The following is a 16,571-nucleotide window of genomic DNA, read 5'->3' on the forward strand; positions in this document are numbered from 1 at the left end:
CATCAATTAAATCAGAAAGCAGGTAAGAACACAGAAGGGCCTGAAAGTCAGATTCAGTTTGAGGGTGAGGCCATGGTCTTTATTTGTATTTGTACTATGCAGTGTGGTGAGTATTTTGTAATGATGGTGTAGCATCATTTCAGCTTCAATGGGAGTTTCCTGAACTGGGTTGAATTGAAAAGACTCTTCATTATCAGATGTTTGCCTTAGTTAGAAGTGATCAAGTCATAATTTGTGCAGAAAGAAGAAAGAAGGTTGGATCAATGTGGACAAAGAGGAAAAGAACCTGTAGTGGTCTCTTCAACCCGTATCACAGGAACTCGGCTATCAGGGTTTTCTAGATCCATCCTTGTTTAAAATTAAAAACTAAAATCAGGTTTCTGATTAAAGTGCGGTTTCATTATCTTGCTTCCAAATAATATTTGAGAAAACTAAACTTACTATAATATAGAAATCCACCACAAGCAATCAAATTTTGCATTTTGTTTTTAATTTCTCATAATAACGTAGTAAAATAGAAACATTAAGGATATTGGGAGTTTTTCCTATGAATATGCTAACTTCTTCAAGGACTTTTCAGAAGGTGTCATGTTTTTAAGAGTGTTTCAAAAAATGAGAGTTTGGGTAGACAAGCAGCTTGCAAATTTCAGTGAAACTGGAATAGGCTGGTATACATATTAGTGTCCACATTGCTCAAGATGAAACCTGGAACTGTAGCTGTGAAGTGCGGAAAGTGATCTCACAAGCCACCTCTGGAAATCAGCCCCAATGCAGACAGGACTTGATACCTTCTACTCCACGGAGTATGTGAGGATCAAGACAAACCAAGCGCCCGAAAGCACTGAGAAACTCTAAAGCACTGTTTAAACATATTCCACCATTACTGTTAATCATTTGAATGCAGTTTTTTAAACTTGATTGTTATACAAGAGAAACAAATTTTCCTTCATTTATTACAGAACTTTTACTTAATTATAAATATAACAGATGCTAGAAAATTGCAACTACACTTCTTTGGCCAAGATCCATTCATTTTTTTTTTTTGCACAAGAAAAACATTTTGACCCCAGAGGTGGATGGGCTCAGGAATTGGGATTTTTAACACTGCAAAGCAAAGGTATTAGGTTGGTGCAAATGTAACTTTGGTTTTGCATTTCTGAACTCTGCCATTTGATGCTGGAATACACTCTTAAATGGGGCTATGTTACACATCATTTTAATATGCATTTCTTGCTTTATGTTTTTTGCTAGTGAATTATTACTTGCTGTTTATTTTATATGTATTTTAGGCTATGTAAATTATGTTAGACAAAAGGTAAATTCGAGCAATTTTCTTATTTGAGTTTAAAATGGGTGGTAAAGCAGTGGAGACAACTTGCAACATCAACAATGTACTTGGCCCAGGAACTGTTAATGAACATATAGTGCAGTGGTCGTTCAAGAAGTTCTGCAAAGGAGACAAGAGCCTTGAGGATAAGGAATGCAGTGGCTGGCCATTGGAAGCTGACAACGACCAATGAAGAGGATCATCGAAGCTGATCCTCTTACAACTGCATGAGAAGTTGCCCAAGTCAACCATTCTATGATCGTCTGGCATTTGAAGCAAACTGGAAAGATGAAAAAGCTCAGTAAGTGGGTGCCTCAAACTGACCACCAATCAAAAAAAACCATCATTTTCAAGTGTTGTCTTCTCTTATTCTATGCAACAATGAACCATTTTTTGACCAGACTGTGACATGCTACACAAGGTGGATTTTACACAACAACCAGCGATGACCAGCTCAGTGGGTAGACCAGGAATGAGCTCCAAAGCACTTACTGAAGCCAAACTCGCACCAAATAAAGGGCCATGCTCACTGTTTGGTGATCTGATGCTAGTCTGATCCACTACAGCTTCCTGAATCCCAGCAAAACCATTACATTTGAGAAGTATGCTCAGCAAATCGATCAGAAGCACCACAAACTGCAATGCCTGCAGCCAGCATTGATCAACAGAAAAGGCCCAATTCTTCTCCACAACACCCAACAGCAGGTCATACAACCAACGCTTCAAAAGTTGAACGAATTGGGCTACGAGGTTTTGCCTCATCTGCTGCATTCATCTGACATCTCATCAACTGACCCCCACTTCCTCAAGCATATCAACAATTTTTTTTTGCGGGAAAATGCTTTCCAAGAGTTTGTCAGATCTTGAAGCATGGATGCTTATGCTACAGGAATAAACAAACTTATTTTTCATTGGCAAAAATGTGTTGACTGTGATGGTTCCTATTTTGATTAATAAAGATGTGTCTGTTATAATGGGTCCGAAACCATAATTACTTTTGCACCAACCTAATATACCATAGTGCAGATGAAAAGAAACAGGGAAACTATTGAGCTTAATTGTGTTATTTTTTGGATAACTCGAAGATCCTTGGGTTGGTCCATCATGGTTCAGTTCTCCACCTTTTCACACTTTAAACCCTGTGTGTAAATGCACTCTGGGCTTCCATGTGCATGCATGTGTCCACGCTAGCTGTATCTCTTCTGTGACCCCATGGACCATAGCCTGCCAGGCTCCTCTGTCCATGGGATATCCCAGGAAGGAATACTGGAGTGGGTTACATTTCCTTCTCCACTGGGCTTCCACACTTGACCAGTATCATCATACTATTATATGCCATTAGGTATGAACAGAAAGAGCATTTATATGATTTTTTTTAGCCACAATATCTCCCACATATGAAGTCGTCATTGGAACTCCCAGATGGAGCAAGCTGTTCTCTTGATTGTAGAACATATCAAATTTTATTTAAAATATTTTTTGAACCTTGGTATGTATTCCACTAGACTGTAAACTTCTTGAGGACAGATTTTGAATCTTGTAGCTCAACCATCAATCATAGAAGCTGGCACAGAGTGAATGCCAATGCCTTTTCTCTCACCTAAGAGATGTTCTGCATGTATTTGACGTATCATGACTGTCTTTTATAAAATGGTATACTATATGCATCATTTACAAGAATTTTAAAGAAAACAAGACCAGACAGCCAAATTATCTAGGTTCATAGTCCAGAAGAAAATATTTATGGATATTTCTATTTGTAGAGTATATTAAAGTTGAATTTATTCTGTGGAAATGTTAATTTAATGTTTTAAATAGTTATTATCAGATTCTTTTGTTTATACTAATGAAAAATAAGAGGCCAATTATCATGGTATTCTGATGTGATAGGTACAGCTTGGATAATTTCCAATTCTGAGAATGGTAGCAATTAATGATTATACTGGTATTTGGAAAGAAATAATTAAAGAGATACATTTTATTTCAAATCTCTTACCTAATAATGCAGAATATGACAACAAACTGTCACAAACAAAAATGCAAGCCAACATGGTCTTTGAAAATAGTTTTGAAAGAAATGCTGTATTTTCAAAACCTTCTATCAGCTGCTTAGGGAATGCCAGCTCTGAAACATCTTATATACCATCAAAAATGTGTTTTTTTTAAGTATACTATTTTCCCTTATAATGAAAAAAATACAAACAAGTAAAAATAGTTTGTAAAATTAAATATATACTTATATTCATGATAAGTAAGTACAAACTAACATTTCCAGTTAAGATTTTTTTTCTTCCCTTTCTTTCTGACACAATTACAGTACACAGATAAATCCATCCTTCTTACTTCCAGATTGTTGTAACCTTTTTCCCCAGAATGTTTCTCCACACTGCAGCACCTGCCTTTAGTGTAGGAATACAACGAGTGGTATTCCTCTCGAGGGCCCCCATAGTAAATGTAGTTTAACCAACAGAGTAATCAGTTCTTACCATCATCAACCACCTATGAAAACCATGCATTTGACCTCTATAAAACGTAAGATAGCTATCACCCTGTAACAGGAATTCCATGGCTACTATAAATGTTGTTCTCGGCAATGCCTGTAATACCATAGGCTGGCAAACCAAATGTTTAATCCAATGCTTTTATTACCCTCAATTTAACTTCATTATATCGAACATCTGGTTAGTTGTGGCCGTAAGTCAAGAAAGAAACCATGATGGTGAGTAACCCCAAAGTCATAAAAATGAAGAACACCCTCTGATAAACTAAGCAGAGACAACGCCAGTGATGTCATGCAGTTTCTGAGATATTATAGAAAAATTGTTTCTTAATATTGATAAGAAAATTATGCATCAGTGAAAATGCAGACTTAGAAATAGAGTACTGAGACTTTCAATTTGTGATGTCTTCACTGATGAGGGAAAATGGAATTCTTATTACTAAAGAGAGCTGATCTCTTGGGTGTTGCTAACGGCTCCCTAACTGAGCTTAGTGCTTAATGACGCTGTACAAATAAAAAGCAGTGGGGGAATACGAAATATCTGTATTAAATGCCATCCTGTAAAGTATTTGATGGATGGAAGAGTCTAATGCATTTTAAATAAATGCATATCATACTATCACATAGAGTGAGTCTTAAAAAATTATTACTTAGATGCACAGTCCTTGTAGTGGTAGACATGGCACTGTGAAGAAAGTTTGATTTAGAAGCTATTTTCTCTTATACTTATCAAGTGATGGAGTTGTTGTTAGTCATATTATAATGTCCCTTCAACTTTGGTACATTCAGTGCAAAATATTTTGGGGAATTTTTTGTACCTTTATAAAAATAAAAGGCCCTTTTGTTCCCTTGAGAGTGCTTAAAAGGATACATACACGCATGATGCCCGAATAAGCATGGAATATGAAAATGGAACAGATGATACATATAGTATGATAGGTAGATTCTTATCTACATCTTAGAGAACATAAATATAATGAAACTATAAAAAATAAACAGAACTCACTGTGTACTTTTTTCCTGATACGCTGTGATTAATTGCTAGTTATTTTAAAATTGTTTTCATGCATTATAAAGCATAAAATCTGTCATTAGTAATTCATTGTATAACAGTTTGTCTTCAGCCATAATTACACACATATCACTTTGCATATACATTGTCACAGACCACCTTATTGCAAATCTTAAAGGTTACCTCATATTGACTTGGTTTCATTTTCCACTTGTGTCCCATGAAAGCTGAAACCTATGGTACACACCATGCAGGTACTCATAAGCAAGAAAATGAATATTCTGTTATAACTTAGGGCTTAAATGAATGTATTTTCAGGAAATATATTTGTTTTTATTATACTATTTAACTTGCACTAATTTGGAGATTGGGCCAAGTGCTGTCAGTTTGGCTTGAACCATGTTCAAAGGTTAAGTTTCATGATTCTCCTGAGTCTCTAAAAGTTACCACGGAGCTGATCGTGTACAGGTTCATCTTTGTCTTGGAATATAACAAATGGAAAAAAGTTTGGCAGTCAAGAACTGTTGATTGAAAGACTGTTGGGTGGTTCCCTGGGCATCACGCTCACCCAAATCCTTCCAAGAGGATCATCATCACTCTCCAGTACCCAAATGAGACAGAGCATCCATTCCTGGAAAATAACAGCATTCAGCTTTACTTTAATGGAAGCGACTCTTGAAACTTCCAATGCTCAGCCATTCTTCAGCTTCTGGGCATTGCGCCTCCAGGTCACTCAAGTCCAAAGGTACTGGTCTCTTCAACCGCTGTCAAGAGTTTCTCATAGAGCATGGAGAAGGATGGGTACGGAGGAAGATCCAGACGGTTAAAGCAAGTGTGAGCTCTGCAAACAGAAGAAGCAGTAGAGAGTTGAGAACGATGTGAGTGACCAGAGCCTTCCTTCTGATGTCTGTGCGTGCTTGTCTTTCACATTCAAATTGCTTTGTTGCTAATTTTCACACTCCTTTTGGAAACACTTTGAAAATGTTTTGACTTGAACAATTCAGAATTGAATTCTTTTAAGGGAAATAATATCTTTAAAAAAATTTTCTTTACATTTTCACGATCATTTAAAATCCACATTACATATATATTGCTATTTGTTTAGTTGTCTAAGAATTACAAAGACAAGTTTGTATTTTTATCTCTCTTTTGATGTTAGGTTTTTTGTGTTTTTTTTTTCCCTAAAAGACATGAAGATAAGCTCTTGCAAAGTAATTTGTTTTCAGAGTTGGCATTTGCCTGAATGTTTTTTAAAGAGTCAATGGTTTTGCATTTTTTCATTTTGTTGGTCAGGGAAGAGCACTGAGTGTCTCTGAAGACCTCATGGCTTAGAGTTTCGGGAAATTCCCTGGCTGGACGCTCCTGTCGTAGTCAGTAGACCCTTGTTACTTCTTTGACTCCTGAGCTATAATCTGATTTCTCCTAATTCATGATGCAAAATAATGGCCATTTAAATCATTATGTTACATTCTTTTTTAGAAATACCTCCCCTTTTGCCAAGATAGGAAAAAATATGCTTTCCTGTTATTTGCACCTGAATCACAATAAAAAAATAGACAACCTCCAAATAGCACATCTTATCGGGAAGCAAATCTGCACTTTTGACATGAAATAGGAAGCTTTTTATTTGGAATGTACAACAGTTTGTTTGCAGGAGCTAAACAACTTTGCTTTTAAAAACTGCTCCTGAATTAATATGGAATTTTAGGAGCTGTGATCATTAACAGGCTGTTTTTACAAAATCACATGGTTTTAACCTTCTATTCTTATAAATCACTTTAATATTTATGAGATAAATAAAGTTATACTCCTAGTGTTGTGGGAAGATCAGAGGTTTGCAGTTGGAGAAACCTGAGTTTGAATTTCAGTGTTACTGACCAGCTGTGCAATTTGCAGTGAATTATTAAAAACCTGCCACTCGATTTCTCATCTATAAAATGAGAATCATATTATTTGTTTCAGAAGGATGTGAGGATTAAATGAAATCATAGAAACACTATTATTTGTCTCAGAGGATATGAGAATTAAATGAAATCACAGAAACACACTTGCCTGGCTCACAGTGTTTGACCAATTAATAAGAGGCACATTTTTAGCTACATTTCATTACCATCAAAAAGATTTACTCTAATTGCCTTCATTAAATTTCCAAAGGATAATCATGACTCATGGAAACTGAGATAACAAAGAGATAATAAATAAAGCAGGTGTGTGGCCACATAGCTTATTAAAAACATTAACACGAAGGGCTCTGTCATATTAGGAAAATACAGATCTTCCTCAGCTTACAATGAGGTTACATACTGATAAACCCCTTGTGAACAGAAAATATCATAAGTCAAAAAAGCATGTGATACACCTAACTAACTGAACATCATAGCTTAGCCTAGACTACCTTGTACATGCTCAGAACACTTACATTGGCCTACAGTTGGGCAACATCATCTAACACAAAGCCTCTTTTATAATAAAGAGTTGAATATCTCATGTAATTTATTGAGTTACGGAATGGTTGTATGTGTACCATTTTTTTATCCCAGTGATCACATGGCTGACAAGGAGCTGAGGCTCACTGATGCTATCCAGCATCATGAAAAAGTATAGCACTGAACATTGTTAGCCTAGGAAAAGATCATGACTCAAAACTAAAAATATGATTTTTACTGAAAGTGTATCACTTTTGTGTGTGCACACTCAGTCATGTCCAACTATTTGTGACCCTATCGACTGTAGCTCGCCTGGAAGTCTTCGTGACCCAGGGATTGAACCCACGTCTCCTGCATTGGCAGGCAGGTTCTTCGCCACTGAGCCACCAGGAAAGTCTCATATCATTTTCAAGCCACTGTAAAGTCAAAAAATTCTAAGTCAAACCCTCCTGAGTCTGGGACTGTCTGTACCAATTTTGGGACACAGAAATAGAACTGGCTCAGAGTTTACAAGTTCTTGTTATTACAAACTCTAGAATATATTGGGGGGAAAATCAGTTAATCAATCTTTGCAATCAAATACTTTTTTCATAAACTATTTCAAAATTGCATTTGACATAGTTCATATTATACCTCCTTACATCAGAGCCTTAACTTGGGTCTCAAGAAGAACATTTTACTTTTTTAAAGAAACTGAACTAGCATACTGCAAGTCTTAGAAATGGTTTAAATATCTATCTTGTGTAAAACACTGGTATAAAAATACTAACTGAAAACTTTAAATCTGTTATAGGGAAAGGGGAGGAAGAAGCAGAGAAATGAAATGTATTTTGAATATAATTATCATCCAGGCTTTGTGAGACCCATAACATTCATTATCCCATTAGACTAAAGACGGTACTTCTTTTAGATGAAATTTAAACATTTTCACTTCACTGGCTACCAACAAGGCTGAGACTCTTCCCCCAAGTCAGCTTATTTGTAACATTTCCCATTTTGTGATCTACATGGTCATCTACTTTGCCCATTTATTTTTTCTTCAAAAATTTTTATTTTAATAAATACACATCACAAAGGATGTTTCCTATTAACCATTATCAAGTACACAGTTCTGTAGCATTAAGTACATTCACATTGTTCTACAATCATTACCATTATCCATCTCTAGAAATTTTTTCTCTTTCCAAGCTGAAAATCTGTACCTATTGAACACTAACTCCTATTTCCTCCCACCCCTGCAACCACCATTCTATTTTCTGTCTCTATGAATTTGACCACTCTAAGTACCTCATATAAGTGGAATCATACAATATTCATCCCTTGTGATTGCTTTATTTCACTTAGCATTTTCCAGGTCCATGTTGTAGCATGGGTTGCAAATTCCCTTTTTTTCCTTGCTGAATAATATTCCATTGTTTGTATATACTATGTTTTGTTAATCCATTCATCCATTGGTTGACACTTGGGTTGTTTTTACATTTTGACTATTGTAAAAAAGTATTGTTATGAACATGGGTTCCAATTTTTCTATATCCTCTCCAACACTTGTTATTTTTTTTTATAACAGTCATTCTTATAAGTGTGAATAAATTTATCATCTAAAGTTTTAGGATTTTTTATTGACTTGTAAGAAATACTTCAAAATAAAGAGATTTACTCTTGTATTCTCTCTCACGAATCTCTTCGAGCCTGTTCACCTTTTTATTGGGTTTGCCAATAGGTTTTGTCAAGTTTTTCTGTAACATCATATGGAAAAATTAGAATGAACTTTTTGGCCAACCCAATATTAGTTATGCATTTTATTTATAGGGCAGTATTAACCAGATTCCCTGCTACCCATTTTTAATACACTGTCTTTCTTCAGCGTGTTGCTGTGATAAGAAATGTTGAAAAGATAATCTCCAGTGTTCACACCTCACAGAAGTTGTTCACGGTCTTTTTTGCTTTGGGTAGTCCTAGTGTACCAAAGAGTATGATAGATGAACTTTTGGGATAACTCCTAAAAGAGTAACTCATTTTATATAGGTGTAATCTGGAATAGATATGTGTGAATTCATTTTTGTGAACTGAGTCATATTGGGGAAACTAGGAAATAAAATAATTCAAGTAAACCCTTTCTCTAGTTAAGCAATAATCCCTGAAGTGAAAGTATTAGTCGCTCAGTTATGTCCGACTCTGTGATCCCATGGACAGTAGTCCATGGAATTCTCCAGGCCAGAATACAGGAGCGGGTAGCCATTCCCTTCTCCAGGTGATCTTCCTGACTGAGGAATTGAACCTGGGTCTCCTGCATTGCAGGTAGGCTGTTCACAGCCTAAGCCATTAGGGGAAGCCCAATAATTACTGATTAAAGTTTCTTAGGACAGGACAGGACTGTAGATGCAATATGTCTATCACATGCTGGTTAAGCCTGTTTCTTCCCTCTTGATAACCAAATAATTTCTCTTAACTGAAGGTTAATTTTACCTCATCAGGAATTAACGAAATAATCACATACATGAGGATGACAATTCATAAACAGTAATCTTTGAATCCTACAATTCATTTCTTAAGCATACTTGGATTGAATAATGAATTTTAATTCACTGTGGTCTTGTGGTATGATGAATTCTAAGATGATCTTCCTTGACCCATGCCTTTGTATAATCCCCATCTTTTAAGTATGACAGGGGACCTGTAATTTGTAACCAATGGAATATGGCAAAGGTGAAGATATATTGAAGATGTAATTAAGTCTCTCATCCATTGATTTTAAGTTAATTAAAAGGGTGATGATCCTGAACTTGGGCCTGACCTAATTAGGTGAGACCTTTAAAAGAGCATCTAGAAATCAGAGAGTCTTGCTGTTGCTAGATTTGAAGAGGTAGACTGCCATGAATTCTGTAGATGCAAGGAATAAATTCTACCAACAACCTAAGGGAGTTTGGAAGCAGGTCCTTCCCTAGTTGAGCTTTCAGATGAGAATGCAATCCAGCCAATATTTTAATTTCAGCTCTTGGATGCTGAGAAGACCTGGCTCAATGATGCTCAGACTCCTGATTACAGAAACAGTGACATAGTAACCATGTTGTTTTAAGCTGCTAAATTGGTATTAATTGGTTATGCAGCTTTGGAAAACTGCTACAGGTCTCAATGTAGTAACATAGCCTAAGAAGAGGTAGTTAAGTGTAATAAGTGTAATATAGTAGCATCACCCCTATCAAGGGCAGTGGTGCAAAGCTGGGAGTCAACAGCAGTCCTTTCATCCTCCCAGGCTTCTGAGCCAAAAAACAGAAACTCCGAATGTCTCTGCTGTTCAGTAATTTATCCAGTAAATCCATCAGCCTGGACACTCATATTTTTGATTCGGTTCTCGACACAAAAGGAAGGATTGGACAACTTTTTTGATCCTCTTCAGTCACAAGACATAATCACCATTATTGGTCCTTAACCTAAAGCTATCATGGATTCCTAAATTGCACCTGGTTGCACAATATATAGTTACCATAATAGAACTTTCCTTCTGAATAAACTGAACAGCTCCCATGGAAAATGTTTCATGAGGATGGAGAAAGTATGAATTGTTGAGGGGGAAACTATAGAAAGATTAAATGGTTCCGCCAAAGTCAAATCAAAAATAGACCACAACCTTGGGTTCCTAGGGGAAGTCCAACATTAAACTGAAAGCAGGGAAATTAATGCTTTGTTTTTTTCACTTTTGGAAGCCTGAGTGTTCATTTCATCCTACTTCATGATTTAAAGTGCTAGTCCTCAACACCTTACCAGATTACACACATTTTGAAGACAGAAATTAGAAAAATTAAGCTTCAAATATTTTTTAAATAAGTGACTCAATCAAAACATACAGAAGCTTCAGGGAAAATGGTCCAGATTTGGTCAGTTCAGAAAAGTCTGGGAGATACCAGGGGATTTTTCAGGTGCTCTAACCAACAAGTTCTATCTCAGGCTCACCAGAAAGCAGAGATATTCAGAGAGATACAGGGGGAATTCATCAGAGTCATCCAAGAAACTTGTTTACAAAAGATTTTAGGTGCACTCCCTGAGATTCTACTTTAGAAGGCCTGGGGTGGGCCTAGGGATCTGCTTTTTAACTATCAATCTAAATGAGTCTGATGCAGGTAGGCTCCACTATTGGAGAGGCATCAATTACATTAGAAATAAGATATCTATACTGGCTATTCTCAGCAGAGTTTTGTGTGCTTGCAAAAATTTCAAAACTCCTTATAAACAAGACAGCATTGCTAATAAGGAAATTGAGGAACAGTGTGGTTAAATAAATTGCCCAATATTTACCATCAACTTGCTGTGTGAGCCAAGAACAGGGGAAAAAAAAAGCAAAACAAAACACAATCCTCTGAGGCTTCTCACACCCCCCTCTCCCACCCCATTCCATGTCCTAAGAAAACTCTAGCAGAAAATAACAGAAGGGCCCTTGGATTATGTTGATATTGGCAGCAAAAGCACATCCAGTTATTCAGTCTCAATAAAAGAACATTTTTCAAATCTTTCAAAGCCAGCCACACTAAGGCTATAATGAGTTTACCTCATTTTACTCTATGCAGCCAGAACCACTCAAGGAGGGCAGATCTGAACTAGTCTTTGGGAAATCATGCTGGCATTAATATAAAGAAGATTTAAAAGCCCTCCAGACATCTGGTCTGACTTAATAGACCTCTTGGTGCTTTCTGGATTCTTTAAATGTTAACCAGAAGGTCATATGCTTAACCCTCTTTTCTTTCCTATAGATATAGACAAGTCGATTATCCAAATCCAAAGAGCCCAAAGTATCACAATTATATCTGAAGCTTCATAGATTGATTAATTGATTAATGTATTTCTGTGGGTGTATGCATTTATAAATTGATTCTCCCAATTGGTAGCTTATAAGGACTCAAAATATGAGATAAAGAAGAAATTAGAATCAAGATTTTAAAGAGAGGGTGAGAAAACCATGGGCTTCATTGTATCTAGCAGATATAGCCCTAGAAATAAAATGTATATAAATCTAATAATCTATTTGCATAATCATTTAGAATGTGTGTTTATGAGTACTCTCTTTTCAATTGGCAGTGGTGCCTAATCCTTCTGATTTGTTTCCTTACTCCTATTTCAACCTTTTCATTGAGTAATTAATAAATCAAAAACAAAACTTAAAAGCATTCTGGAAAATCCCTAAAGGATATCAGAATATCACACTTTAGTGTCATGATTTCTTTGGAAGTGGGAGCTTTCCTGACCAAGTTTACTTGTCCAGCTCAAATTCTCCCATCGAGCCTGGCTTTCCCACAAGGGAATCAGGTGTTCAGGCAGTCTTGCTGGCAGGGCAGCCTAGATGAAGGGGCAGAATTGGCCAGGAGCTGGGCTGTGAGGTGGACAAAGAGGGGCTCTCTTCTCAGGCTCTCCAGGGCCCCCGCACCTGCAGACTCTCTTAGATTATGTACCCCCTTGAGACCCCATATTTGAAAGCTTGGCATTGCTATACAAAGTTCCCTGATGAATAAAAATTAATTTTTCAACTTACATTTCATTTATTCCTTAATTCATTGAACAAACAAGTTTTGAGGTTATACTGCATGCCAGGCATTGAGCTGTCCACTTGTAAATGAGGATGAATAGTCTGATCTCTGCCCACAAGAAGTTTATACTCTGACAACAAAATGTGCAGGCAAAGGGGACCTGCCAAAGGTTATTCAGTCTGTGCTCTATACTAGCGGTTTGAAATGCAGCCTACCTTTGACTCTGCTCAGCAACTCATAATCCCTAGCTCAGGGCTGCTTTTCTCCAGAAAACTGTAAGAAACCTTTGCCTACTCCAAAAGACTCCTATGGGCTATTAGTGACCCTGCATACAACGCGCTACGAGTCTGCTCTGTGGAGTCAAGAAAGGGTTTAGAGAGGACACTATCTGAGCCAAGCCTTGAAGGATTTGTAGGTGTGTGGAGTTTTTCTGGTTCAACAACAAAGAGAAGGACGTTCCCAGCAGACTGCCCGGAAGCAAGAGGAAGCACTGCAGGAAACTTGAGAACTAAAGTGCTTGAGTGACAGGAGCCCAAATTGGATGTGAAAGCACAGGTCTTTCCCATTCAGTCAGTGCGTTAAAGGCAGCGAGTGGGCATGCAGCCTGAGGTGGCACGGGTGCTATCAACGCCAATGGAGGAGGTGGGGGAGGACAAAGACGCTGAGTTAGAGCTTGCAACTGGCGTGAGAAACACAGCTACCAATCACACACACACACCCATTCAATGGAAGGAGTTCAGCCATTGCTTTGTCAGCCTAAACTTATTAACACAAATAAAGCTATAACTTTTGTCATGACTTTATAAACATTCACAATTTCTCTTCTATCCCCATTAATACTGTCTTAGACCATGGGATTTAGGGCAGGAATTCTCACTACCACTAGTTCACAAGTATCTGTGCAATCTTGGTGGCAGAGTACAACCCTGACCCTTACCAGGTGTTCAGTAAATGGGAAACAGTGGAAAGGAATTCTACGGCGCTCACTATACCAACTACCCGTGTGTTCTATACCATTTGGCAGTGATGTTGGTTATCTGTTCACTGAAGTATCTGTTAGGCCCTTCTCTAGGTTTTAAAGTCCATGCTGACAAGAGATCAACTTATATCTCCCATAAGGTAATTAGTATCTAAAGGCTTATTAGAGAAATTAGATTACAAATTAATATCTTATTCTAAGGTCTTATTAGGTTGCCTGGGTTAAAATGAACTGGATCTATAAATACAGTGTAGAATGTTCCCACAGTGGGAATTCCTGTATGGGGGATAATCAGCAGAAGAAACTCTTGAAACTGTGCCTGGTAAGCAGGTCACGTCTCACCTGTGGGTAGCTTTGGGAAAAGATGAAGAGTGCGTACTTTTCAAATGTAAGAATTTAAACCCAAGAGAACACCCAGTGAGGAGTAGTTCCAGATTGAGAACTCAAACAAAATATAAATATCCTGGGTGGATACAGCAGATTTCTTAAATATCTAAAAACTGTAAAATGCCAGGTGAGCTCTGAAGGCTAGGGATTAGTGGAAACAGTCAAAATAGCTGAATTAATTGAACAATGTGTTAGGCATCATTTTTAAGCACTTTGCCCACTGTAAGCAATGGCAAACGTAGACAGCATATTAAAAAGCAAAGAGGCCTATTATACAGAGCAAAGTAAGTCAGAGAGAAAAACACCAATACAGTATATTAGTGCATATATATGGAATTTAGAAAGATAGTAATGATGACCCTATATGCAAGACAGCAAAAGAGACACAGATGTAAAGAACAGACTGCTGGACTCTGTGGGAGAAGGCGAGAGTGGGATGATTTGAGAGAATAGCACTGAAACATGTATATTATCATATGCGAAATAGACTGCCAGTCCAGGTTCGATGCATGAGGCAGGGTGCTCAGGGCTGGTGCACTGGGATGAACCTGAGGGATGGGATGGGGAGGGAGGGTCAAGATGGGGAACACATGTACACCCATGGCTGATTCATGTGAATGTATGGCAAAAACCACCACAATACTGTAAAGTAATTAGCCTTCAATCAAAATTAAAAAAAAAAATAAAGCAAAGACATCACTTCACCAACAAAGGTTCATATAGTCAAAGCTATGGTTTTTCCAGTAGTTATGTATGGATGTGAGAGCTGGACCATAACGAAGGCTGAGTGCCAAAGAATTGATGTTTTTGAACTGTGGTACCGGAGAAGACTCTTGAGAGTCCCTTGGACTGCAAGGAGATCAAATTAGTCAATTCTAAAGAAAATCAACCCTGAATACTCATTGGAGGGATTGATGCTGAAGCTGAAGCTCCAACACTTTGGCCACCTGATGCGAAAAGCTGAGTCATCAGAAAAGACCCTGATGTTGGGAAAAGATAGAGGGCAGAAGGAGAAGACAGCAGCAGGGGATGGTTAACAGCATCACCGACTCAATGGACATGAATTTGAGCAAATTCTGGGAGATAGTGAAGGACAGGGAAGCCTGGCATGCTGCAGTTCATGGGGTGGCAGAGAGTTGGGACACGACAGTGACCGAACAACAACAAAACATCTCACTTCATCTCCAAAACAGCTTTGTAATGTAATTACTAGTGCCCATCCCAATTGTTCAGATGAGGGTATAAAGACACAAAAGTGATTCTGGCATATCTTGTCTGGAATGGTCCAGAGTCATATGTTAAACTTAAGAGCTTACCAAAAATATTATGTGCTATGGCTTAGCATGGCAGGCAAAGCCACATTCCATTCACATAAGCTCCTTGTTCTCACAGGGTTAGATCGTAGAGAGGGGACATAGTCAATGGGTACACAACGACAGAACTGAAGTAAGCCCTACACAGTAAATAAGGTAGGATGGAACGACAGGCACCCTGGGAGCAGAAGCCTGGAGGGCCTTTCTGAGCACTGAGCTGAGTCCTTAGAGATGACAAAGCCAGTCGCATGCAGAACCAGCAGAAAAGAGATGGGGCAGAAAGTTCTAGAGTCTTGAGGCAGAGTCATGTTTGGTAAATGCGATGAATGAGGAGGAGGCTAGTGGCTGCGGCTGTGAGGGGAGAGTGTATGTGTGGAGATTGGGGTAGCAGGCCAGAATAGGCCACCCACCTGGTAGTGGTCCTCGGCAAGGAGTCTGGATTTTACTGTAAGTCACTGATGCGTATAAGTAGGGGAGGGAGGTGATATGGAGATTGCAGAAGCTCACTTTGGTTGCTGAGCGCAGAATGAACCACAGTTATGTATGTACAGAAATAGTCATGTAGACAGCAGGCTATGGTAATAGCTTTGTGGAGAGGGGCTTGTGCAGTGGACTACGGTGGTGGAAAGAGATGAGCCCAAATTCGTTTTTGGTCTTGAAACCAAAGAGAAGGGGATGACCAGTTCCTTATCAGCCATAATGTTCATCATTCACAAACACATACTTTATGATTTACAGCTGTTGTGACTTGAAAGACTCAATTCTGTTGATAGAAACAATGAAAACTATCAACACTTTTACTCCATTTAGGAACTACAAATTATTTCAATAGTATTTTACATCATTTACTACTGTTCTGTTTTTAGACAAAGTATGCTCCCTGGGTCAGGAAGACGCCCTGGAGAAGGAAATGGTAACCCACTCCAGTACTCTTGCCTGGGAAATCCCATGGATGAGGAGCCTGGTGGGCTACAGTCCATGGGGTCACAGAGTCGGACATGACTGAGCAACTTCACTTTCACTCTATGCTTTACGAACATTTTATCCATTTCCCAAAGTAAAGACCAATCCAAAAGGTACAGCATATTTAAGCATCTTTAATAGAGTAATG

The 16,571-nt window shown here is 38.0% G+C and overlaps 1 protein-coding gene across 5 annotated transcripts in view; it reads right to left on the minus strand.

Moving 5' to 3' along the window:
* Nucleotides 1–3,275: 3,275 nt before the first annotated feature.
* The window catches only part of HECW2 (HECT, C2 and WW domain containing E3 ubiquitin protein ligase 2), a 420,734-nt gene continuing 407,438 nt past the window's right edge, over nucleotides 3,276–16,571 (minus strand). For all 5 annotated transcript variants that reach the window (XM_070458479.1, XM_070458478.1, XM_070458476.1 and 2 more), the window contains one exon: nucleotides 3,276–5,680. In XM_070458479.1, the coding sequence (XP_070314580.1) occupies nucleotides 5,569–5,680 (112 nt within the window). In that variant the 3' untranslated portion in view covers nucleotides 3,276–5,568. The remainder of the gene's footprint in view (nucleotides 5,681–16,571) is intronic.

The sequence above is a fragment of the Odocoileus virginianus genome, chromosome 30 (assembly GCF_023699985.2).
Source record: "Odocoileus virginianus isolate 20LAN1187 ecotype Illinois chromosome 30, Ovbor_1.2, whole genome shotgun sequence".
Lineage (NCBI taxonomy): Eukaryota > Metazoa > Chordata > Mammalia > Artiodactyla > Cervidae > Odocoileus > Odocoileus virginianus.